General features: G+C 41.9%; 1 protein-coding gene across 3 annotated transcripts in view; it reads right to left on the bottom strand.

The window, feature by feature from the left end:
• Positions 1-653: 653 nt before the first annotated feature.
• RANBP3L (RAN binding protein 3 like) overlaps positions 654-26,453 on the bottom strand; it is a 56,695-nt gene continuing 30,895 nt past the window's right edge. For 2 of the 3 annotated variants that reach the window (XM_073343769.2, XM_073343767.2), the window contains 7 exons: positions 25,218-25,302; positions 24,107-24,209; positions 22,288-22,418; positions 21,168-21,288; positions 20,428-20,570; positions 16,938-17,133; positions 654-1,304 (listed from right to left, as the gene is read on the bottom strand). In XM_073343769.2, the coding sequence (XP_073199870.1) occupies positions 1,261-1,304; positions 16,938-17,133; positions 20,428-20,570; positions 21,168-21,288; positions 22,288-22,418; positions 24,107-24,209; positions 25,218-25,302 (823 nt within the window). In that variant the 3' untranslated portion in view covers positions 654-1,260. Of the gene's footprint in view, positions 1,305-12,829; positions 12,949-16,937; positions 17,134-20,427; positions 20,571-21,167; positions 21,289-22,287; positions 22,419-24,106; positions 24,210-25,217; positions 25,303-26,453 lie in introns of all 3 variants that reach the window. The other variant, XR_012158866.2, reaches the window with a different exon arrangement.

The following is a 26,453-nucleotide window of genomic DNA, read 5'->3' on the forward strand; positions in this document are numbered from 1 at the left end:
CTGGAAATGGCCCACCTTGATGATCACTTTAGATAAGCTATTACCAGCAGGACAGTGGGGTGGGAGGAGGTATTGTTTCATGGTCTCTGTATGTATATAATGTCTTCTGCAGTTTCCACGGTATGCATCCGATGAAGTGAGCTGTAGCTCACGAAAGCTTATGCTCATATAAATTGGTTAGTCTCTAAGGTGCCACAAGTACTCCTTTTCTTTTTATCATCAAAGGAAGCAATTCAGGAATACCAATATTCAGGTATACCAATACTTAATAATACCAATACCAATGTTCAGGAATACCAATACTTAATAATAAAGTTATTATATTTAACTGTAGTTTAGTTCACTGGTTTAAGGCAAAAGTTGTAGCCAGTCTCCAGAAATATTGTATGTGCATCCATTTGCACATGAAAAATAGGCAATTATCTGTGCAATTACTTATTTTGTATAGGCAAAGGGAGTTTAATGTGTGCAAACAGATGTGCCCAAACATATTACAGTTGAATTTTCAGATGCCTCCTAAAACTTGAGGCCTGATTGTGATCCAACTATAGTTGGTGACAAAACTCTCACTTACTGTAGTGGGAGCAGAATCTGACCCCTGTCTCTTACCATTTTAAAAAAGATATCCTAACTCCAATCAACAATATGAGATATTTTCAAAACAAAGATCTTGTTTAATTAAAGGTTAGTTTCCGTAGACTTCACTCATATGAAACTCTCATACACAAGGAGTTCTGCATGAATACGGACTGCAGCATAGAACCTTGAATGTTATCAGTTACAATGGCTCTTTCCAATGAAACTATATTTAAAGTTTTCATAATATGCATCTTTTTATCGACAGACATTACACAACAATCAATAAATATATCTTCTTTTAGAAATATCACTATTTGATGGTTAAACAATTCTATCCATCAATATGATGAATGAACTTTGATTAGATATAAAATCCATCACATTATTAATGTCTCTATATATGATTAATTTCAAATCTGAAGGCTTTGTAATGTTTCTTGAATACTGGAGGCCATCCTGTCATCCCCATTCCAGCACAAGGAATGAAGATTGGAATCCTTAAAGTGCTTCTGAAGTCCATTTCTGCTATATTAAACTTATGTTGACCTGAAAGTTAATCTTTGCTTGAAAAATCATAGAATGTGAATGCATAGGATTTCCTTACTCCAAGAATTGCTGAGATGGTTTACAATTTTCAGCAAGATGAGCTACCAACTGTATTGCTGTAATCATAGGTAACTGTCATGAGCAAACAACAGGCTGTCTGCGGATCCATCTAGAATGATCTGAAATAGAATTAAATATATCTGGTTATTTCAGTATATTCATTCTAAATCAAATCAGTATTTCATAACAGAATAATAGGTTAAAGTCTGGATATGATATATTCATTGGTTATATACATATAATTTAACTAGCTAACCCTGGAACAGCCATACACACCTTTTTAGGTAAATCAGTGTGACTACTCACTCTGATCTCTATGCCTAATACTTATAATCACTTAAAATCTATTCTTCTGTATTTAATAAATTGATTTTATATTTTACCTAAAACAGCGTGGTTTTGGGTGAAGTGTTTGGGAAATCTCAGTTCAGACTACAAAGGCTAGTGTAAATCCATTCAACACTGAGGGAGTGGTGAACAAGGTAATAAGCTTATGCTGGCCAGGCTTCTGACCAGTGCAAGATAGTACAGTTCTGGGATGCAAGGCTGGGGAGCTGGGGGAAATGCCTGGGGCCTCTCCATTGCTGGTTCATGACTGGCTGGTAGATCATTCATGTAACTCAGTTGGATGTGTCCCTGCCTGTGGATGGCTGTGTAAGTGCAGTGCCTGTCAGAGGCTTGCAGTTTAATATTAACATCACACTCTGAGAGACAACCCAGGCTGCTGGGTTTGGAGGGCTCAGCAGTCCCACAGTCCAGGTTGCACAGTTAGAGCTGTTCAGACTGCAGGTGAGAGAAAGTACATCAGCAAATCTTGGAGCTAAGGGAATGGGAAATAGGGGCTCAGAATCAAGCTGAGGAGTAAGCACACCAGCAGGCCTTAGAACTGCAAGCCAAAGCAGCTGAGAAAAGGTAAAAGAGCGGAGACACCAACTGGCCTTGCTGGAGAACCAGAACCCTTCCTCATCACTGATTCCCACCTCTCCAAAAATCCATAAATAGGAACAATTGTGTCCTGCATACAAAGAGACAGACAATGTTACAGAATCATAGAATCACAGAATATCAGGGTTGGAAGGGACCTCAGGAGGTCATCTAGTCCAACCCCCTGCTCAAAGCAGGGCCAATCTCCAACTAAATCATCCCAGCCAGGGCTTTGTCAAGCCTGAGCCTTAAAAATATCTAAGGAAGGAGATTCCACCACCTACCTAGGTAACGCATTCCAGTGTTTCACCACCCTCCTAGTGAAAAAGTTTTTCCTAATATCCAACCTAAACCTCCCCCACTGCAACTTGAGACCATTATTCCTCGTTCGGTCATCAGCTACCACTGAGGACAGTCTAGATCCATCCTCTTTGGAACCCCCTTTCAGGTAGTTGAAAGCAGCTATCAAATCCCCCCTCATTCTTCTCTTCCGCACACTAAACAATCCCAGTTCCCTCAGACTCTCCTCATAAGTCATGTGTTCCAGTCCCCTAATAATTTTTGTTGCCCTCCGCTGGACTCTTTCCAATTTTTCCACATCCTTCTTATAGTGTGGGGGCCAAAGCTGGACACAGTACTCCAAATGAGGCCTCACCAATGTCAAATAGAGGGAAACAATCACGTCCCTTGATCTGCTGGTAATGCCCGTACATATACATCCCAAAATGCCATTGGCCTTCTTGGCAACAAGGGCACACTGTTGACTCATATCCAGCTTCTCGTCCACTGTAATCCCTAGGTCCTTTTCTGCAGAACTGCTGCCGAGCCATTCGGTCCCTAGTCTGTAGCAGTGCATGGGATTCTTCCGTCCTAAGTGCCGGACTCTACACTTGTCCTTGTTGAACCTCATCAGATTTCTTTTGGCCCAATCCTCCAATTTGTCTAGGGCCCTCTTTATCCTATCCCTATCCTCAAGCGTATCTACCTCTCCTCCCAGTGTCATCTGCAAACTTGCTGAGGGTGCAATCCACGCCATCCTCCAGATCATTTATGAAGATATTGAACAAAACTGGCCCGAGGACCGATCCTTGGGGCACTCCACTTGATACCCGCTGCCAACTAGACATGGAGCCATTGATCACTACGCGTTGAGCCCGACAATCTAGCCAACTTTCTATCCATCTTATAGTCCATTCATCCAGCCCATACTTCTTTAACTTGCTGGCAAGAATACTGTGGGAGACCATGTCAAAAGCTTTGCTAAAGTCAAGGAACAACACGTCCACTGCTTTCCCCTCATCCACAGAACCAGTTAGCTCGTCATAGAAGGCAATTAGATTAGTCAGGCATGACTTGCCCTTGGTGAATCCATGCTGACTGTTCCTGATCACTTTCCTCTTCTCTAAGTGCTTCAGAATTGATTCGTTGAGGACCTGCTCCATGATTTTTCCAGGGACTGAGGTGAGGCTGACTGGCCTGTAGTTCCCAGGATCCTCCTCCTTCCCTTTTTTAAAGATGGGCACTAAATTAGCCTTTTTCCAGTCGTCCGGGACTTCCCCCAATCGCCATGAGTTTTCAAAGATAATGGCCAATGGCTCTGCAATCACATCCACCAACTCCTTTAGCACTCTCAGATGCAGCACATCCAGCCCCATGGACATGTGCACGTCCAGCTTTTCTAAATAGTCCCTAACCACTTCTTTCTCCACAGAGGGCTGGTCACCTCCTCCCCATGCTGTGCTGCCCAGGGCAGTAGTCTGGGAGCTGACCTTGTTCGTGAAGACAGAGGCAAAAAAAGCATTGAGCACATTAGCTTCTTCCACATCCTCTGTCACTAGGTTGCCTCCCTCATTCAGTAAGGGGCCTACACTTTCCTTGACTTTCTTCTTGTTGCTAACATACCTGAAGAAACCCTTCTTGTTACTCTTAACATCTCTTCCTAGCTGCAACTCCAGATGTGATTTGGCCTTCCTGATTTCACTCCTGCATGCCCAAGCAATATTTTTATACTCATCTCTGGTCATTTGTCCAATCTTCCACTTCTTGTAAGCTTCTTTTTTATGTTTAAGATCAGCAAGGATTTCACTGTTAAGCCAAGCTGGTCGCCTGCCATATTTACTATTCTTTCGACACATCGGGATGGTTTGTCCATGTAACCTCAATAAGGATTCTTTAAAGTACAGCCAGCTCTCCTGGACTCCTTTTCCCCTCACGTTATTCTCCCAGGGGATCCTGCGCATCAGTTCCCTGAGGGAGTCAAAGTCTGCTTTTCTGAAGTCCAGGGTCCGTATTCTGCTGCTCTCCTTTCTTCCCTGTGTCAAGATCCTGAACTCAACCATCTCATGGTCACTGCCTCCCGGGTTCCCATCCACTTTAGCTTCCCCTATTAATTCTTCCCGGTTTGTGAGCAGCAGGTCAAGAAGAGCTCTGCCCCTAGTTGGTTCCTCCAGCACTTGCACCAGGAAATTGTCCCCTACATTTTCCAAAAACTTCCTGGATTGTCTGTGCACTGCTGTATTGCTCTCCCAGCAGGTATCAGGGTGATTGAAGTCTCCCATGAGAACCAGGGCCTGCGATCTAGTAACTTCCGTGAGTTGCCGGAAGAAAGTCTCGTCCACCTCATTTTGGTCCGGTGATCTATAGCAGACTCCCACCACGAGTTGTTGCTCACACTTCTAAACTTAATCTAGAGACACTCAGGTTTTTCTGCAGTTTCATACTTGAACTCTGAGCAGTCATACTGCTCACTTACATACAGTGCAGCTCCCCCACCTTTTCTGCCCTGCCTGTCCTTCCTGAACAGTTTATATCCATCCATGACAGTACTCCAGTCATGTGTGTTATCCCACCAAGTCTCTGTTATTCCAATCACATCATAATTCCTTGACTGTGCCAGGACTTCCAGTTCTCCCTGCTTGTTTCCCAGGCTTCTTGCATTTGTGTATAGGCACTTGAGAGGCTGTGTGTGATTAAAGAGATTCCTGAGGACAAGAAAATCCCCTCTTTGCCTGCAAAGTTAACTGGTAAAGCGCTGAATATATTCAATGAAGTGCAAGCTCAGGATGCTTTAAATTATTGTAAATTCAAAGGAACAGTTCCAGATTATCCCTGGAACATATAGGGTAAAATTTAGGAAACTTAAGAAAAATGCCGGTATGAGTAATGGGGAATATGTAAACAGCATGAAAGATCTGATGGGAAAATGGGTGAGGGGGAAAAGGGGTTGAAAGCTTTGAAGAAATATTTGACCTTGTTGTTTAGGAGCACTTCCTAAGCATATGTAAAGATGAAGTGAAACAGTGTCTATGGGACAAAAATGTGAAAACTGTGGATGAGATGGCGTCTCTAGCTGTTGCCTTTGAGAAGACCCAGGCATCTATAGAGACTAAACCACAGGAAGAGGGGATTAAACTTTGTAGAAAGCAGTGTTCCTGTTTTACCCCTGGAAAAAAGGAGGGTGGCTGGGAGGTTGGGCACTCACCTCCCCAAAATCATTCTGCCAATCCCTATCTCAAATCTCCTGTGAAACCAGAAGAGCCCAAAAGGTACTATCACTGTAATGCTACTGATCGCCTGAGGAATAAATGCCCTGTGCTGGGAGGAAGCAGGCAACAAATAGTTAATACTTCTCAAGACAGGAATGTTTCAGGCACCTGAGATTTATCATATTGGTTTTGTGAGACTAGCCTCTGCAGAATCAGACATGGAGCACATTAATGTTGTCAGAATTAATGACACGGAATACTTAGGGTGGAAGCATACAGGGGCACAGATTTCTCTGGTTAATCTGGTGTTTGGTGCTACACTCTATGTATTACCTGGTCAAATGGCAGAAATTGTAGATGTGGGTGTGTAACGATTCTTGGCTCTGGAGGGACCCAGCTGAGAGTGCCAATTCAGGACAAATTGCTTAAAGCAGGGCAGTTACAGCCTGAGGCTGGGGTTTCTATGCACACCAAGGTGAATCAAACCAGCCAAACAGAGACTTTGGTTTTACCCCACTGGCTAACCACAAAAGTCACACAAGCAATTCCCTTAGACACTCCAGTTTCCCAGTATCACCACCAGTGCAACTCGTTATGGGGACAAATGGTTATGACAACCAATACTCCAGTAAAAGAAAAAAGGTTCTCTTGATCCCAAAGGACCAAGCCCCAGACCCAGGTCAATATACAAATCAGATCTTACCCACAAATCACGCTATTGCCAATCCTTTAGAATCTAAAATCTAAAGGTTTATTCATAAAAGGAAAAAGATATAGATGAGAGCTAGAATTGGTTAAATGGAATCAATTACATACAGCAATGGCAAAGTTCTTGGTTCAGGCTTGCAGCAGTGATAGAATAAACTCCAGGTTCAAATCAAGTCTCTGGAGTACATCCACAGCTGGGATAGGTCTTTCAGTTCTTGGTTCAAAGCTTCAGTATAGCACAGTCCCTCCAGAGGTATGAAGCAGGATTGAAGACAAGATGGAGGAGCTGCAGCAGCTTTTTATATTCTCTTGCCATGTGGTCTTTCTTTCTTTGTCCCAAAGACAAGCTGTCCATCACATGGGATGGAAAAACCTTCAGAGTTCTGTCCATAGGCATGTCCCTGCATCCTTGCTGAGTCACAAGGCGTGTCTGCCTTCTCTCAATGGGTCAGTTGTATAGCTGAAGGTCCTTAATGGGCCATCAAGCAGGCTAGGCAAAGCGGACACCAACTTGTCTGGGGTGTCACCCAGAAGCATAGCATAAATTTGAAATACAGACAGTATAGAGCCAATACTTATATCTTTAAATACAAAAATGATACATGCAAACAGATAGCATAATCATAACCAGCAAATCATAACCTTGTCTAAGACACTTCATTTGACCCCCTTTATACAAGATTTGGTGCCACTACAGGACCTTGGTTACAACAATGATCTATACGGTCCCAGATTATGTCAACAACATCACAGGGTGGAACCAGATTCCCTGTGCCACTGGCTAGAATTCATTGGCGTGGGAAAATTTGGAAAGTGTTTCGACTGTGGGGGTAATAGAAGGTCTCTCAATTGACATACTTAGTGGGAATGATTTTTTTCCATATAGCTCAAGCTGTTAAGGTGTTTGCTTGCAGCAAGAAGGAATATTATGGTGAGACCCCAGAGGGAAAGAGTGAAGTCCCAGGAACTGCTGAAGGAAAAGGGAGAAAGTCTCTTTGATTCCTCTGCAGCAGGTGAAAGCAGCATGCTTCCAAGTGTGGAGGAGGTTGAGACCAGCTCCTGCACTGCAGATGAAGACATCATCTCCTCAGGAAGGGAGGAAGGCGGAGTGCCCGTCACTGAGAAAGCAGTCCAGGGTTGTCATACATATAAAGGGAAGGGTAAACACCTTTAAATCCCTCCTGGCCAGAGGAAAAACCCTTTCACTTGTAAAGGGTTAAGAAGCTAAGAAAACCCTTAAGAGAGGGCCTGGACTAAGTAATGTGGCTTATTTAAACCAGATGAAGGATCTGTTAGATAAATGAGTGCAAGGAAGGGATGTTACTAGCTTTGACGGAATGTGTGATTTGATAGCTTAGGAGCAATTCCTGAATACGTCCAAGGAGGAAATAAAAAACAGTGTTTATGGGATAAGGAAATGGACTCAGCAGAAAGTCTTGCTTCTTATGCTGATATATACGAGCAGTCCCAGAGCGCCAGAGAGGTGGGGCAAGCCGGAACAAAAGGGGTGGAGGGAAGAGAGAGGAACAACCCTGGTCGCAGTTGGAGTGGATACAAGAAGGGACACCCTCAGACCACACCCTACTACCGGGGACAGACCAAGGCCCCAACTACACACCAAGGAATGCTCCAGACACCTTATCGTTCTGCCACACCGTTCTCCAGCAACCCACTTCACCCCAGTGACTCGTCAGCTGGACAATGTTTTAAACGTAATGAGCTGGGGCATGTAAAGGCCAACTGCCCCAAGAACCCCAACAGATTACAGTTCATTGCACCGGAATCACACCAGAGGTCCTCAGGCCCAGATACCTCCCAGATACCCTCAGAGCGGAGGGAAACTCTGAGAGTGGGCGGGAAGAAGGTCACCGCGTGGAGGGACACCGGAGCACAAGTGTCGGCTATCCATGCTTCCTTAGTGGACCCCAATTTAATTGACCCAGAGATCCAAGTGACAATTCAACCCTTCAAGTCCAACTCTTTCAGTTTGCCTACAACCAAGTTGCCTGTCCAGTACAAGGGCTGGTCAGGAATGTGGACTTTTGCAGTCTATGATGATTATCCCATCCCCATGCTGTTGGGGGAAGACTTGGCTAGCTTCACATGATTGGCCAAGAGGGTGGAAATGGTCACTCGCAGCCAGGCTAAGCAAGCCGTCACGCCTACCTCTGTTCCGGAAACTTCTACCAGGACCCGGTCAGAGGTGATGGAACCAGACCCCATGCCAACGTCTGCAAGAGCAGTAGTGGATCCAGTCCCAGAGACCCAGACAGAGCCAGCCCCAGAACCAGCACCGGCGGAACAACCAGCACCAGACCCGTTGCCAGCACTGAATCCCATACTTGCACCACCAAACCTGAACCGGCAGCAGCCGATAACTCTACACAAGAGGCTCAGCTGGAGCCTGACCACCAACATAGTGCACCAGCGGAGAGCAGTTCACAGTCAACAGAAACAGCCCCATCCCCTACATCGCTTCCAGAGGGACCAAGCCTAGGTCCACAATCCAATGAGGAACTGATGTCTCCAGCATCAGGGGAACAGTTTCAGACCCAACAGGAAGCAGATGAAAGCCTCCAGAGAGCTTGGACATTAGCATGGAGCAACCCACCGCCTCTCAGCTCTTCTAATCGATCCAGGTTTGTTGTAGAAAGAGGACTTTTATACAAGGAAACTCTTTCTGGTGGACACCAGGAAGACTGGCATCCTCAGAGACAGTTGGTAGTTCCAACTAAGTACCGGGTAAAGCTCTTGAGCTTAGCCCACGATCATCCTAGTGGCCATGCTGGGGTGAACAGGGGCCAAAGACTGTTTGGGGAGGTCATTCCACTGGGAGGGAATGCGCAAGGATGTTTCTACCTGTGTCCTATCTTGTGGAGGTATGCCAAAGAGTAGGAAAACCCCAAGACCAGGTCATAGCCCCTCTCCAGCCACTCCCCATCACTGAGGTTCCATTTCAGCGAGTAGCTGTGGATATTCTGGGTCCTTTTCCAAAAAAGACACCCAGAGGAAAGCAGTACATATGGACTTTCATGGATTTTGCCACCTGATGGCTGGAAGCAATAGCTCTAAGCAACACCAGGACTAAAAGTGTGTGCCAGGCACTAGCAGACATTTTTGCCAGGGTAGGTTGGCCCTCCGACATCCTCACAGATGCAGGAACTAATTTCCTGGCAGGAACTATGGAAAGCCTTTGGGAAGCTCATGGGGTGAATCACTTGGTTCCCAACCCTTACCATCATCAAACAAATAGCCTGGTGGAGAAATTTAATGGGCCTTTGGGGGCCATGATATGTAAATTTGTAAATGAGCACTCCAATGACTGGGACCTAGTGATGCAGCAGTTGCTCTTTGCCTACAGAGCTGTACCACATCCCAGTTTAGGGTTTTCCCCATTTGAACTTGTATATGGCCGTGAGGTTAAGGGGCCATTACAGTTGGCGAAGCAGCAATGGGAGGGGTTTATACCTTCTCCAGGAACTAACATTCTGGACTTTGTAAACAACCTACAAAACACCCTCTGAACCTCTTTAGCCCTTGCTAAAGAAAACCTACAGGATGCTCAAAAAGAGCAAAAAGCCTGGTATGATAAACATGCCAGAGAGTGTTCCTTCAAAGCAGGGGACCAGGTCATGGTCTTAAAGGCGCTCCAGGCCCATAAAATGGAAGCGTCGTGGGAAGGGCCATTCACGGTCCAGGAGCGCCTGGGAGCTGTTAATTATCTCATAGCATTCCCCACCTCCAACCGAAAGCCTAAGGTGTACCATATTAATTCTCTAAAGCCCTTTTATTCCAGAGAATTAAAGGTTTGTCAGTTTACAGCCCAGGGAGGAGATGACGCTGAGTGGCCTGAACGTGTCTACTACGAAGAGAAAAGTGCTGGTGGCGTGGAAGAGGTGAACCTCTCCATGACCCTTGGGCATATGCAGCAACAGCAGATCAAGGAGCTACGCACTAGCTACGCGCCGACATTCTCAACCGCCCCAGGACTGACTGAACGGGCATACCACTCCATTGACACAGGTAATGCTCACTCAATTAAAGTCCAACCTTACCAGGTGTCTCCTCAAGCTAAAACTGCTTTAAAACAGGAGATCCAGGATATGCTATAGATGGGGGTAATCCACCCATCTGGCAGTGCATGGGCATCTCCAGTGGTTCTAGTTCCCAAACCAGATGGGGAGATATGTTTCTGCGTGGACTACCATAAGCTAAACGCTGTAACTCGCCTAGACAACTATCCAATGCCACACACAGATGAACTATTAGAGAAACTGGGACGGGCCCAGTTCATCTCTACCTTGGACTTAACCAAGGGGTACTGGCAGGTACCGCTAGATGAATCCACCAAGGAAAGGTTAGCCTTCACCACACATGTCGGGCTGTATCAATTTAATGTACTCCCTTTTGGGCTGCGGAATGCACCCGCCACCTTCCAAAGACTTGTAGATGGTCTCCCAGCGGGATTGGGAGAATATGCAGTCGCCTACCTTGACGATGTGGCCATATTTTCGGATTCCTGGGCAGAACACCTGGAACATCTACAAAAAGTCTTCGAGCGTATAAGGGAGGCAGGACTAACTGTTAAGGCTAAGAAGTGTCAAATAAGCCTAAACAGAGTGACTTACCTTGGAAACCAGGTGGCTCAAGGAACTATCAACCCCCTACAGGCCAAAGTGGATGCTATCCAAAAGTGGCCTGTCCCAAAGTCAAAGGAACAGGTCCAATCCTTCTTAGGTTTGGCCAGATATTACAGGCGATTTGTACCACAATACAGCCAAATCACCGCCCCACTGACAGACCTAACCAAAAAGAAACAGCCAAATGCCGTTCAGTGGACCGAAGAGTGTCAGAAGGCCTTTAACCAGCTTAAAGCAACACTCAGGTCTGACCCTGTGCTAAGGGTCTCAGACTTTGACAAACCGTTCCTAGTAACCACAGATGCGTTCGAGCATGGTGTGGGAGCAGTTTTAATGCAGGAAGGACCGGATCAAGAATTCCACCGTGTAGTGTTTTTCAGCAAGAAGCTGTCTTCCATGACTTTTTCAAGATAATCACTAATGGCTCACATCTCCTCAGTCAGCTTCTTGAGTATTCTAGGATGTATTTCATAAGGCCCTGGTGACTTGAAGGCATTTAACTTGTTCTTTTCCTATTTTAACCTTTGAGCCAACCTAATTTTCACTGGTATTCACTATGTTAGATGTCCAATTGCTTCTAAACTTTTTGATGAAAAATGAAACAAAGAAGTCATTTAGCACTTCTGCCATTTCCACATATTTTGTTATTGTTTCCCTCCCCTCATTGAGTAATTGGCCTACTCTGTCCTTGGTCTTCCTTTTGCTATTAATGTATTTGTAGAATGTTTTCTTGTTACCCTTTACGTCTCAAACTAGTTTAATCTTGTTTTGTGCTTTGGCCTTTCTAATTTTGGCCCTACATACTTGTGTTATTTGTTTAAATTGATCCTTTGTAATTTGACGTAGTTTCCACTTTTTGTAGGACTCTTTTTTGATTTTTAGATCATTGAAGATCTCCTGGTTAAGCCAGGGTGGTCTCTTGCCGTATTTCCTATCTTTCCTACACAGTGGGATAGTTTGCTCTTGTACCCTTAATAATATCTCTTTGAAAAACAGCCAACCATCTTCAATTATTTTCTCCTTAGATTTGCTTCCCATGGGCTCTTACCTACCAAGTTCCTGAGTTTGCTGAAGTCTGCCTTCTTGAAATCTATTATCTTTATTTTGCTGTTCTCCCTCCTACCATTCCTTAGAAGCATCAGCTCTACCATTTCATGATCACTTTCACCCAAGCTGCCTTCCACTTTCAAATTCTCAACCAGTTCCTATTTGTCAAAATCAAAGCTGGAACAGCCTCTCCCCTAGTAGCTTTCTCCACCTTCTGAAATAAAGAATTGTCTCCAATACATTCCAAGAACTTGTTGGATAATCTGTGCCCTGCGGTGTTATTTTCCCAACAGATGTCTGGGTAGTTGAAATCCCTCATCACCACCAAGTCCTGTGCTTTGGATGATTTTTGTTTGTTGTTTAAAAAAAGCCTCATCCACCTCTTCTTCCTGGGTAGGTGGTCTGCAGTAGACCCCTACTATGACATCACCCTTGTTTTTTACCCCTTTTATCCTTACCCAGAGACTTTCAACAAGTCTGTCTCCTGTTTCCATCTTAACCTCAGTCCAAGTGTATACATTTTTAATATATAAGGCAACACCTCCTCCCTTTTTTCCCAGCCTGTCATTCCTGAGCAAGCTGTACCATTCTATACCAGTATTTTAGTCATGCGTATTAATTCTGTGATGCCAACGATGTCGTAGTTGTGTTTATTTACTAGCATTTTGAGTTCTCCCTGCTTATTCCCCATACTTCTCACATTAGTATACAGATATCTAAGATACTGATTTGATTTCCCCACTATGTTGTCTCTTGTCCCTTTCTTATCCCTGCTATAAACAGCCCATGTTCCCCATCAGATTCTGACCCTTCTTCCAGGTCTCCATGTTTTTTACTTACCTGTAAGCTTTTGACTCCTGCCATCATCTGATGGTAGCATCTGTCTCCCCAGCCCCACAGGTATATTCCCCATACCTATCTCTTCTCCTTTGTAGATCTGGATCCTCACAAATAGACTTCTGTGGGGGTCAAGGAAGAAAGGAATGATGGAAGTGAAGGGAAGCATCCCTTCTAAGGCCCCCCAGCAAGGAATCACTGGGATTTCATCCTCTCTTCTGAAAGCATCAGATGTGAGATTCTAGGATGTGAATATTCTATCTCACAGTGTCTTATTTTGGCCTAACAGCTCTAACTACGACACTTCATCAAGAACCATTTTTTCTAAAATCCTCAGGATCCCTGGCCCCCTGCTTCTCACAGATTAATGGTAGTTTCCACAAGCTGATGAGATAATTACACTCTAGGGGGCCTGCTACTACTCCCAGGCCTGAATTCACGAAGGGGTTTAGGCACTATGATGCTGAGCACTGCAATGCCTAATTTTTAGGTGCCTAGAAAATCCCTAGGATCCACAAAGCCTGAGTGACGAGACTAGGATCCTGGAGAAATATTTATCTAAGACTGCAATCCACAAAAGCCTGCCAGCGAGGCAGGGAGTCACCTAAGCAAGCCAATAGGAGATGCCTCTGAGAGGGTGTGTCCTAAGCCCTGCCCCTCTCAGGGAGTTCTGCACCTAAGTCCAGGCTGCAGGTAGGTACCCATCTCTGCTTAAAATCCGCAGCCAGGAACCCCTCTCTTAGAGCTGGGTGGCTTAAACACTTAAGCCATTTCTTGCAAGACTGGCTTAGACGCCTGCCTAATGCCACACAAAGCAGAGGAGAATGAGGATAACGACTCCCGTATAACTAGGGCCCTACTAAATTCACGGCCATGAAAAACACGTCACAGATCATGAAATCTGTTCTCCCCCCATTAAATCTGGTCTTTTGTGTGCTTTTACCCTATACTATTCCGATTTCATGGGGGAGACCAGTGTTTCTCAAATTGGGGGTCCTGACCCAAAAGGGCGTTGTGGGGGAGTTGCAAGGTTATTTTAGGAAGGGGGTGTGTGTCACAATATTGCCACCCTTCTGTGCTGCCTCCAGAGCTGTGCCCTCATCCAGAGCCACCACTGTCTGGCTGCCCAGCTCTGAAGGCAGCACCCCACCAGCAGCAGTATAGAAATAAGGGTGACAATACCATACCATGTCACCCTTACTTCTGCGTTGCTGCTGGCAGCAGCTCTGACTTCAGAGCTGGGCTCCCGGCCAGCAGCCACCACTCGCTAGCTGCCCAGCTCTGAAGACAGCACTGCTGCCGGCAGCAGCGCAGAAGTAAGGGTAGCAATACCACAACCCACACTACAATACTCTTCCGACCACCGCACAACTCCTTTTTGGAGTTACAGTTACAACGCTGAAATCATGAAATTTATGATTTTTTAAATCCTATGACCGTGAAATTGACCCAAACAGACCGTGAATTTGGTAGGGCCCTAGCTATAGCCATTAGCCCAGTGTTTAGGTTACTCATCCAGGATATGGGAGACCCCCAAGTCAGTTCCTCCCTCTGCCTGATGAGAAGAAGAGATATGAACAGGGAAGAACTATTGTGACAGCTTACCTAGGGACATGGTGGATTCTCCATCACTTAGTCTTTACATTAAGACTGAATATCTTTTTAAAAAACATAGCTCAAACAGCAGTCATCGGCTTGATGCAGAGATTACTGGGTGAGGTTCTTTGGCCTGAGTTATACAGGAACTCAGACCAGATGGCTACACTGATTCCTCCTGGCCTTAAAATCTATGAATCCGTGAGCCCAGAATGAGGACCCAAGTATGTAAACAAAACCAGTTTGTACACCCAGATACAAAGCCAGTTTGTATCTGCGTGTAGCCAGTGATGGAGAACCTTGTATTCTGCAGATCAGAAAAAACTTTAAGAGAAAGATAAAGGGAAATTTTGAGAATTCACTGCACTTTGAGCATCTAGCCTACCAGTTTTCGAAAGCAATACTTTATGCAATCCTCAGTTTTCTACACATTGTTAAAAGAAACTGCTTACTGTGTATTTCAACCAGAAGAGCCACAAGTGAGCCAAATACTAACTGCTTGTGAGAGAGCAGGGCATCATGAATCATTTTAGAAATGGAGTTCCAGGGGTGAGTGTGCTGCAAGATTGGGTTGCATGACTAGATGTGACTGTGTGAGTGTAAAGTGGGAACAGAATACTGGAAGGCAAAACCTATGCAAGATGAAGATCTAATGGGTATAAGGATAAAAGGAGAGATGAAGGTAAAGCAGTAAATGCTAGAGGCCATCCAAAGATTTGCTGAAAGGGACTGTGAGTACTACTGTCAATGATCACTTGTACATGAAAGACAGAGGTTTGGATTAAGGATCCAGGAGTAACCAGCAGAAGGATATTGTTCTCTTATTTTTGTGCTCCTAAAACACAGATCTCAGATTCTATTTGTCACCTGCTATCTCAGCTTCTGCATCAGAAGTCTTTGAATGTAAATCCACTCTCCTATACATTTTTGACATTACCTTTCACCTTGGCTCTGTGCAAGAACTAGAAGTCCTTATTGTCAATGATTCTGGAAAGGAATCCAGCTTCACATGACATTTTCAAATTAACGGAAACTCTTCTTAAAGCCAATGGAGACTATTTTTGGAAGAACACAGAGGGGGTTTGACTATTTGGGGATAACAAGTGAGTTGTCATGTTAAGTCATTTGGAAAAGGGCTTAATGTTAATATTTTCAATTATTTTACCAATTCTAAAGCCTGACACTCATTTAAATTAATTCTGTATACCAAATGTATTAATGTAAAAAAAAAAAACCCCAAAACTAACATTTTCCCCATTTGTTTAATGGAATAATATTTGCAAATGGATACTTGGAAAAAAGTTTTGTTTTATAATAATGACGTGTTGTTCTGTGAACTGAATATTATAGAGATACAACAAATGATTATGGGAAAAGTATTGTAAACTGTCATATTCTTGCTAACAGGAAAAAATGTATGTTTGTTTCCTAAAGTAAACAGTCACTCAAAACTGTTATTTGTATGTGATATGATCCTTGCTGAAGAGTTCTTTTAACAACTAAAAAGGGAACAGCCTGCAGCTCCACTGGAAGGAGAAGTGTCATGTGGCTGATGATAATTCAAACATCACTGCCGTATTCCTCCTGAGAGAGGACGTAAATGCAATTTACAACCCCTACATGCACAATGGCAGCTCTCCTGGGGTGAATCTCCCCACTTGGGCAGCATAGTGCCTGCCTTCCACTAAGGAAAGGCAACTTTCAGCTCTGGCCACTGTATCTCTAGAGTCCCTTGACTTCTCCACAGTTGACCCCAGCCACTTTATGGGCTATGCTAACTGCCACTGGAGTGGGATTTGTGAGCATCCTGCTCCAATCCACCCTGCTTTAGGTGGACTCTTCACCAGTGGGGGTTGTAGTCTTCATTCCACTGGTGAAAGCAGATTAAACCTGGGCAGGCTGTCTAGCCCCACAAATCTCCTGGTAGACCGAATCTATCACTTTATCAAAGTTGTTAATGTCCTGTAACAATATAAAATCTCCTGGTACTTGCATTGTCAACCAGTTTTACCATTCATAAATGACTGTTACAGTCTGTCAGCATAGGTTGGTGTTTAAAAGAAATCAGCCGTTACGTAAGTTTGGTTCTAATGACCATTTTTATGGTTCAGGTAGACTAACTACCATAAGCTGTATGCAGAACTGGTATAAGTGGACTCAACTTCCAATGAAGTAAGTGTAAATTGAGCTCAGCACTACAGACTACTTCAACTGAGATATCCAAGTCTGGGTTTAGGAGCCTTAACTTTAAGCTTGAAAATTTTTAACCCAGATATTCTGACACTCATTCCTGTGTCAAAAGACTACTCTGATTATTTGTTTTAAAAGAATTTGGCACTGTTGACACAAGCCTGTCAAAATATTAAAACCTTACTTCAGTGCTGGAGAGATGGTCACCATAACATAGGCACTTGGTTGGAAAGTAGAGGTTAATAAAAGGGAGTAGAAATGGGATTCTCAGGGCACCAAGAGAAGTTCAAAGGAGCACAAAAGCCCCAGGAAAAACGCTACTTACCTGATTCATTGCTGCTCACTTGTGTTATTGTTTCATCTTCTTCATCATCATCACTATCACAATTTAATGAATGAAAGGCTGTTTCTGGCTCTGTGTCAACCTGATTTGCATCCAATTCTTGCTCAGCAAAGCTTCGCAGTGCAACAAGACGGTGATGTATTGCTGCAGACAGGTACTCAGTATCTTTTGAACTTGCCTGTAGAAAATAAAGTGCATACAACCATTGAAAAATAACTGCAAAATAACTCTGACTGCATACCAACCAACCACTGAAGTGCAGATGTAAAAGGGAGAGATTTCAAAAGGACTGAAAAGAGCTAAAATCCCTTCATCAGACACTTATTGTCCTTCAGAGTCAAAAGAATGCATGTAAGATTCCAATTTAGTAACTTTTTGAGAAAATCAACTTAAATACAAATAATATTAAGTTTGTCTTAATGGTCTGTGTTTTAGAATTTGTTAAAAAATAATTGTTGGTTGTTTTCCTTATTGATATAATGGATGCAACCTTAAAACAAAAATTATGATTCATCTAGTGAATAACTCTTTTATTGAATACTTAATAGTCTCGACTCTGTGCAACTCCTCCGTAACAAAATGTACTTCTGACAATAATAAAACATATATGGACTGTGAAAATTCCTAGTAATATTTCTGGTTAGAAGTAAGTAAAAACAGAATTAATAACCAAAGATAAGTTTTCTCTGATTAACAAATGAAAAGGTGCCATGAACTCAGCTGGTAAAGTTGGAAGGAAATCATTACCAGAGGGTAGTTGAAAGCACATGATCTTCTGGGGCCTGATACTCCACTGCTTTGCACCATGTGGATTCATTTACACCTGTAAAAATTCGGAGTAGAAAGATACTAGTCTGATTTGGTAGTTTTATATCCAATTTATACTCACTTTGCACAGGTGTAAGTGACTGCAAGAGTTGTGAAGCAGTAGAGTATCTGGCTATTCTTCCATGCTGCTCACATCTGCAGCAGCCAAAAACTTTCCTTTCACTATAGCCATGCACAATAGAAAGCCCTTGAGTGCAATTCAGAGTTGGTGTTTCAGCAGAAATTAACTCAGCTGTAAACTGAGTAATTTGTCATCACAGGAATACGCAGCTTTTCAGGGACAAAGTCAGCCTAGGGTTGCAAATGTTGTAGATTAGACTCAAGCAGCTGCCTTTTTCATTGGTTCTCAAATTGTCATATATCTTTGAACCTGAGCCATGGGTGAGCCATTCTTTTTAGGCATATCTGAGGAACTGTCCTAGATTGAGATGTCAATAGAGGAGGTTTGGGAACAAATTGATAATATTCATTATCAGATGATATTCATCCAAGAGTTCTAAAGGAACTCAAATATGAAAGTGCAGATCTGCTTACTGGGGTACATAACCTATCACTTAAGTCAGCCTCTATATCAGATGAATGGAGGATAGCTAATATAATGACAATTTTTAAAAAAGGTCCAGAGCTGATCCTGGCAATTACAGACTAACTTTAATAGCAAGCAATTGGTTGAAACTATAGTAAAGAACAGAAATATCAGACACACAGATGAACATTATTTGTTGGAGAAGAGTCAACGTGGCTTTTGTAAAGGGAAGTCGTGCCTCATCAATCTATTAGACTTCTTTGAGGGTGTCAACAAGCATGTGGACATGGATGATCCAGTTGATATAGTGTACTTGGACTTTCAGAAAGCTTTTGACAAGGTCCACACCAAAGGCTCTTAAGTAAAGTAAGAAGTCATGGGATAAGAGAAGGTCCTCCCATGGATCAGTAACTGGTTAAAATATAGAAAACAAAGTGTAGGAATAAATGGTCAGTTTTCACAATGTAAAGAGATAAACAGCAGGATCTGTACTGGGACCTGCGCTGTTCAACATATTAATAAATGATCTGGAAAAGGAGGTAAACAGTGATGTGGCAAAGGAGAAGATATAAAATTACACAACAAGAGAGTTAAGTCTAAAACTGACTGAAGAGTTACAAAGAGATCTCACAAAATTGGATGACTGGGCAACAAAATGGCAGATGAAATTCAATGTTGATAAGTGCAAAAGTAGTGCACATTGGGAAAAACTCTCATCTATACGTACAAAATGATGGGGTCTAAATTAGCTGTTACCACTGAAGAAAGAAACCTTGGAGTCATCTTGGATAGTTCTCTGAAAAAAGCTGCTCAATGTGCAGCAGCAGACAAGAAAGCGAACAGAATGTTGGGAACCCTTGGGAAAGAGATAGTGAGTGAGACAGGAAATATCATAGCGCCACTCTATAAATCCATAGTATGCCCACACCTTGAATACTGCATGTAGTTCTGGTCAGCACATCTCAAAAAAAGATATATTAGTATTAGAAAAGAGCAACAAAAATGACTAGGGGTATTGGAATAGGGTGACCAGACAGCAAGTGTGAAAAATTGGGACAAGAGGTGGGGGGTAATAGGAGCTGATATAAGAAAAAGACTCAAAAAATCAGGACTGTCCCTATAAAATCGGGACATCTGGTCACCCTAGTATGGAAAAGCTTCCTTATAAGGAGAGATTAAAAAACTGGGACTGTTCATCTTAGAAAAGAGATGACTAAAGGGGAGATATGATAGAGGCCTATAAAACCAAAAATGGTCTGGAGAAAGTGAATAAGGAAGTGTTACTTACCCCTTCACATAAGAAAAGGATGAGGAGTCACCCAATGAAATTAAACCTGCTGCCTAGTAAACAAACATAAGGAAATACTTCTTCACACAATGCATAGTCAACCATTACCAGGGGATAGCGTGAATGCCAAAACTATAACTGGGTTCAAAAAAGAATGAGATAAGTTCATGGAGGATAGGTCCATCAATGGCTCTTAGTCAAGTTCGCCAGGGATGTAACCCCATGCCCTGGGTGTCCTGAAGCCTCTGACTGACAGAAGCTGGGACTGAACAACTGGGGGTGGATCACTCGATAATTGCCCTGTTCTGAACATTCCCTGTAAAGCTTGTGGTACTTCCCACTGTCGGAAGACAGGCCACTGGGCGACCCTTGTGGACCACCTGCCCTTCTAGTCATGATTGCATGGACCCACCATAAACCACAATGATCACTTTGAATAATATCCCTGTGGCAACTATAGCAATTGTTTTGATGCAGAAGGAAAAATCAGGAAAGTGTGTTGATATATTTTAGGCATCTTTTAATGTTATTTAGCTTCATGGAGTAGCCAGTTCCACAGATCACTGATAGTCCACAGACCACAGTTTGGGAACAACTTGTATACCATTGCTTTAGTGATCCCTGCTGGCTGTGTAATACAGTGATCTGGTTATCTCCTTGGGCCATATCAGACCTTCAGCTTTTTGCACAAAAAACAGCAATTGACCTCAATGGTAATTCTGTACATGTTATAGCCTTACACTTTTTACCAGAAGGAGGCTTGCTAGAACAAGGAATCTGAGCTAAATTGCCAAGTTCTAGATACTTGTCCTTTTTCAATTTTTTCTTACCTGTATTAGAAATACTTTAACAGAATGGTCTTCTAGGTCTGTCGCAGTGATGCACAAACTCTTGCGATTTACTCTTTCTATCGCCATCTGAGTCCAGAGTTTGGTGTTGAGAATCAGTCTCAAACTGCCTTGATTTCGCATAACTAAAACAGGAATGCTTACATATTAGACATTACATGGTGATTGAAACCTCCCTGTTGTTGCAGCGGATTTATTCAGTACTGCTAAAAAATCATATTTCTATTAACTTTGCATTTCAGGGGATTTATAACCTAACATTTTGAAAGAGGTGGGGGGTTTAAATTTCTTTATTATGATTTGATATTTTTAAAGTTTCTCTCAATATTTTATACTTTTTGCCATATGATATAATGAAACAATCTTTCAAAACTACACAATAAAGTGTAAGAAACTACTGCTCAATAAACAGAACATCCCATAAGTCACTTGGAAGAAGCAGCGCCTCTGGAAAAGCCACGTCAGAAAAGACAGAACAAGTGCTAAAGAAATCTGGAAGCAGAATACATAGTGCTTAGTGACATCTGTGAGTACCTGCAGCTCACAAAAGCTGCAGTGCCTAGGGATGTTTAGAAGGCAGCTAACTTTATAGAGTAATAATGAAGAGGCTTTGAGCAACTGGATATAGATATAAACAAACCTGGTTGCAGGATTACAATGATGTGATATCCAATTGACTATAGCAATTGAGAGCATGATTAAGAAGTGGAACTAATTTTTACCTAGCCTTGAGTGTAATGTTCCATGTTTATTGCTTGAAGTGTCATTAAGCCTCAGGGATCCTCTTCCTCTTTCAGTCCAGGATAGAGAGAGTTTATTAAATACAAAAAGCTTGCAACTGATCTAAAGGGGAAAATGTTATGGAAAGCGTCAACAGATTTGAATTCTGTTGTGCCGGAGAATGCAATTTATACGTTTGATGTCTCTGTGCTATAACTTTTTACTTTACAGTTTGCATAAAATTAAGACCAATTTTAAAAGTGAAATGAAAACTGCACTAACCCCAGATTTATGTTGAGTACCTCTACTAATCAGGGTATGGGGAACGTTTAGCATAGAAATACATTTCACTTTTACCTTTTCTATTTTAATCCTTCTCTGTGAAATCCACCAACATCTCTGTATTTCCTGAAGATGTCCTAGAATGCATCATCCTATGACATCACTGATATCAGAAGTTTCATGCAACCCATTGTACCAGTACTGTCATAAACTGAAGCTAATGACCCATCCATATACAAATTTCCCACATATGGATGGGAGAGTGGATTCAAACAATCTTACAATTGTGTTTCTTTCCATTTTTAGATTTTTGTAATATATGCAAGTGTTAATTTTCCAAGAAAATAAAGAGTTTTAAGAATCTCGAGTAGCAAGATTTATCCTGCTGGCCTAAAATTACTACAATGTACCTTAGTTTTATTATAAAACCACTTACTTTGATAATTCCTTAGTTAAAAAAAAAATCAAGCCTTTGTGTTTATAAAGTAACTTTAAGAGTACTTATAATTTGGGGTTTTATTTATTGGTGTTAGGGAACACTGACTTATTGTGAAGACAGTTATAACAGACAATAGCAGAATGAGGCTTTGGAGCATGATTTTGGAGGTTGAAAGAGCTCTCTATATTCAGCACAGAGAATATACAATGAAAAGCTACACATCAGCTTGAAAAGAAATTAGTTAACAGAAGCATATTTTAAAAAAAGGAAAAAAAACATATACAGTTGTCCAACAAGTAGTAGTACATACATATTCATGGAATTATAAGTTACAGTAGACCATAATGTGCTTTCTAAACATAAGCAGAAAGGCTCATCATGCAGTTTTTAGGAAAATATACCTGCAACACGTTATGTTCTGCTTCTTCCCCTGTTATAACTTCAACTTTATCTAACAAATATTTCTGTGCTGGTTTGGAAATGTAAGCTGCAGCTGATTCAATTAGTGTTGACTTCTTTGCAAAAAATGTTTCTAAAGGAGAAATAAAAACAATAGAAAATTCTAAAACTTCTACAGCGGGAATATGTCAACAGTATGACTATTTGTATGGTCTAGGTCTTTGTACATTCGTCTTAGTGCTAGATATCAGTTAACATTTTAATAAACTTCAGGCATTCCAGTATATTTTTTAAAGAATAAGACCACGATCCAGCATTTCTGTATAGGCACATTGGTCTGTCCACAAGGAACAACTAGCAGGATCAAGCCCTAACTAGTTAATAGTTGAGTTTCCAAATCAAATTTATTTTGAGATATTGCTGCTCAAAGTCATAGTCATGAAAAACATAAGTCCCATAAATCATAATGGTAATAAGAGCGGTGTGAATATTTAGCAGGAAATAACATGAATAACTAGCTAAAATTGTAGCTGAAGTGACTTGTTCATAAACAAGCTATAGGCTGAAATGTGTTCACAAAGTATTCATCACACAGTTTTGGATAACAAATAAATTTGTAAAACTCTAAGGCTATTCAAGGAAAACTTACAAATAAAAAATAGTCTAAATTAATCAAATAATAAATCATTCGCTATGATGATAATCTAGCTCTAGTTTTGAGTCACAAACCAAATGGCAGTTGCTTTCTGGACACTTAAATTTATGGTGCGCATCCCAATAGTATACTAATGACTGGATAACTTTAAACTTTTAAAGGTTTAAGGTCGCTATCTTAAAACAAAAAAACTTCAAATCCAGACTCCAGCGAGAAACTGCTGAATTGGAATTCATTTGCAAATTGGATACTATTAATTTAGGCTTAAATAGAGACTGGGAGTGGCTAAGTCATTATGCAAGGTAGCCTGTTTCCTCTTGTTTTTTCCTACCCCCCCCCCCCAGATGTTCTGGTTTAACTTGGATTTTAACTTGAAGAGTGGTCAGTTTGGATGAGCTATTACCAGCAGGAGAGTGAGTTTGTGTGTGTATGGGGGTGGGGGGGATGTGAGAACCTGGATTTATGCAAAAAGAAAAGGAGGACTTGTGGCACCTTAGAGACTAACCAATTTATTAGAGCATAAGCTTTCGTGAGCTACAGCTCACGAAGTGAGCTGTAGCTCACGAAAGCTTATGCTCTAATAAATTGGTTAGTCTCTAAGGTGCCACAAGTCCTCCTTTTCTTTTTGCAAATACAGACTAACACGGCTGTTACTCTGAAACCTGGATTTATGCAGGAAATAGCCCAGCTTGATTGTCATGCACATTGTGTAAAGAGTTGTCACTTTGGATGGGCTATCACCAGCAGGAGAGTGAATTTGTGTGGGGGGGTGGAGGGTGAGAAAACCTGGATTTGTGCTGGAAATCACTTTAGATAAGCTATTACCAGCAGGACAGTGGGGTGGGAATAGGTATTGTTTCATATTCTCTGTGTATATATAAAGCCTGCTGCAGTTTCCACGATATGCATCTGAGGAAGTGAGCTGTAGCTCACGAAAGCTTATGCTCAAATAAATTGGTTAGTCTCTAAGGTGCCACAAGTCCTCCTTTTCTTTTTGCGAATACAGACTAACACGGCTGTTACTCTGAAACCTTTAAACTTTTAACTATTTAAAGTAAATAGATTATAATTACTGACCACCACTAATTTGATGTCCTCTATGATGCACTGAAATTGACCTATTGGTAGAGTCTCACTGTATTTGTTTGCTAACTAGTAATGCTTACTTGTATGTGAATAACCAGTATGAAAAGTTTTGGCATCTGTGGATGTTATTTCTCTCTTGCATAGATCAGTTTCATTATGCAGCTTGGGAGATTTTTGAGGGCTCTAAAAAATTGAAGAAACAAGGAAAAACAGATTAAGAAATTGTAACGTTTATATGTTTGACATTAGCAGCAAGCTGAAAGATCAGGAATATATTGAATCATAAAATACACAGCAGGGGTGAAGATTAGTTGAAATAATAGGTTAACATGCAAACTTTACTCCTACATACAAATACTGACATAGGATATAAATAAACAAGCGTTTGGTATTTCAGTCAATAGTGGAACTTTGTCCATTATTATAAAAGCCTTCATTAAGCAGGAACTGCAGTCTCTTCTTAAGAAAGACTCTGGGCTAGGAGAATAAGCTTCTTTCCATTTAAGTTTAAGGTGATCTGATAATAGAAGTGGAGAAGTTTACCAGATATCTTTCCAAATTAATTCCTCATTTTACTGGACCACCATATATACCAAAAATTTAAAAAAGGCATTGCAGAATTTAGAAATAATCACTCTGAGATATTTTAAACTATTACATTTAGCTGTTTAGAGTTACAGTTTTCTCATTGTTCACATCTCCTGTATATCTGAATACTGCTAATCAAATATTTTCTTGGGAGTCAGAGGGGAGAAAGCCTACAGCTCTGAATGTTAAAAAGTCTAAAATGGTTTGTGCTATAACAGAAAATTACTAGAATTGATTTTCCTACTGAAGGGCCAAATCTAAAATTTGGGCCACCTAAGTTGTGCCCATGAAATGTGCGCACAAGCCAGCCGAGCATACCCAACAACTAACTGCCTTTGCAGATGAGCACCAACATATATAATTACTCATTTTGGACCAATCCTGTGAACAGCAATACATGTTTAACTTTACTCACATGACTTGACTTCAAAGAGATGACTCATGTGCATAAGCATCTGCAGGACTTGGGGCTTTGTATGAACATAAGACAAATGTTGTGGTCACAATTTAGGTGACCATCTTTGAAAATGTGACCTCAGCATTCAAATGCCAACTTTTTTAGAAACAAGAAAAAAGAAAAATTTCAATATTTACAAATCTTACCAAAACTCTCTCTACCATGTTTTCTCCAAACACAAAAGTAGAATTTCTGTTGTTTAAAAAAGTTACATCTTCAACTGGCTGATTTCTAGAGGAATATGTGAAAAATATCAATTAGACTTTGTAAGAGATGCAAATATAACATCTATAACTGCATACATTTACCTTTCCAAATCCTACATTAAAGCAAAAATATTGGCCTACTGGGAACCACAGAGAATACTTCATTAAAGGAATTTAGGGAGATGCTTTGTATTTCATGTAGAATAATGAGATTGTTCCTTAAAGCCTAGATAGTGGCAAAGCCACAAGCCACTGTTGCAGCACCCCAGGAGCAGTATAGGGAAAGAATCCTGCATCAAAGAGGCACACTTCTCTCCCTACTTCCTCTTACTCCAGCAAACTGCTACCCTCGCTGTGTCGGCTTAGCTGTGCCAGCCACCAGATCCACCCTCTCCCCTATCTTCATCTACTCCTTGTCCATCTGCTTGGGGAACACAGACGGGCAGGCGCAAAGCTTACTTCAGCATACCTAGATATAGGTTATGTCAATGCTGCAATGTAAGCGTGGGTTCAGACTCTGGGTTGAGCCCAAATCCTCCTTCTGTCTACACACAAATCTCTCAGACTCAGGCTTAGACCTAGGGTTCTAGGACCCTGCAGGGATGGAGGGTCGAAGCCAGTGTCAAGCCAAGCCCTATTGCTTTGAAGTATAGATGCAGCCCTGCTTAACTTGGGTCCTGGGAGTCTGCCAAAAGTATCCCATAATCCCACAGGCCATCTTCTTTTGTCCTCTCTATTGCAAAAATCTCTAATAGACTCAGTTGAAAATGGACGCCCCCACTTGGCGTACAGCAAGAGCTCAGTGAGTCATTTTCTTCTAACCACTAAAAGGAAGAGATGCAGATCAGGATAAGTAAAGAACATGTCAGAGATCTTTTGACCAATTTGAATGAATTCAAGTCAACGGGCCTGATGCTGTTCACCCCCAGGGTACTGAACGAATTAGTGTAGAAATCTTGGAGCCACTGGCAATATTTGCAAACTCATGGATGACAAGAGAGGTCCCGGAAGACTGGAGATGGGCTAATGTAGTGCCCATCTTTAAAAAGGGGGGAAAAGAGGAGCCGGGGAACTGTAGACCAGTCAGGCTGACTTCAGTACCTGAGAAGCTACTAGAGAAATGTATAAAACATTCAATTAGTGAATATCTGGAGGATGAAGGGGTAATCACAAGCA

This window comes from Lepidochelys kempii, chromosome 5 (assembly GCF_965140285.1).
Source record: "Lepidochelys kempii isolate rLepKem1 chromosome 5, rLepKem1.hap1, whole genome shotgun sequence".
NCBI classification, from domain to species: domain Eukaryota; kingdom Metazoa; phylum Chordata; order Testudines; family Cheloniidae; genus Lepidochelys; species Lepidochelys kempii.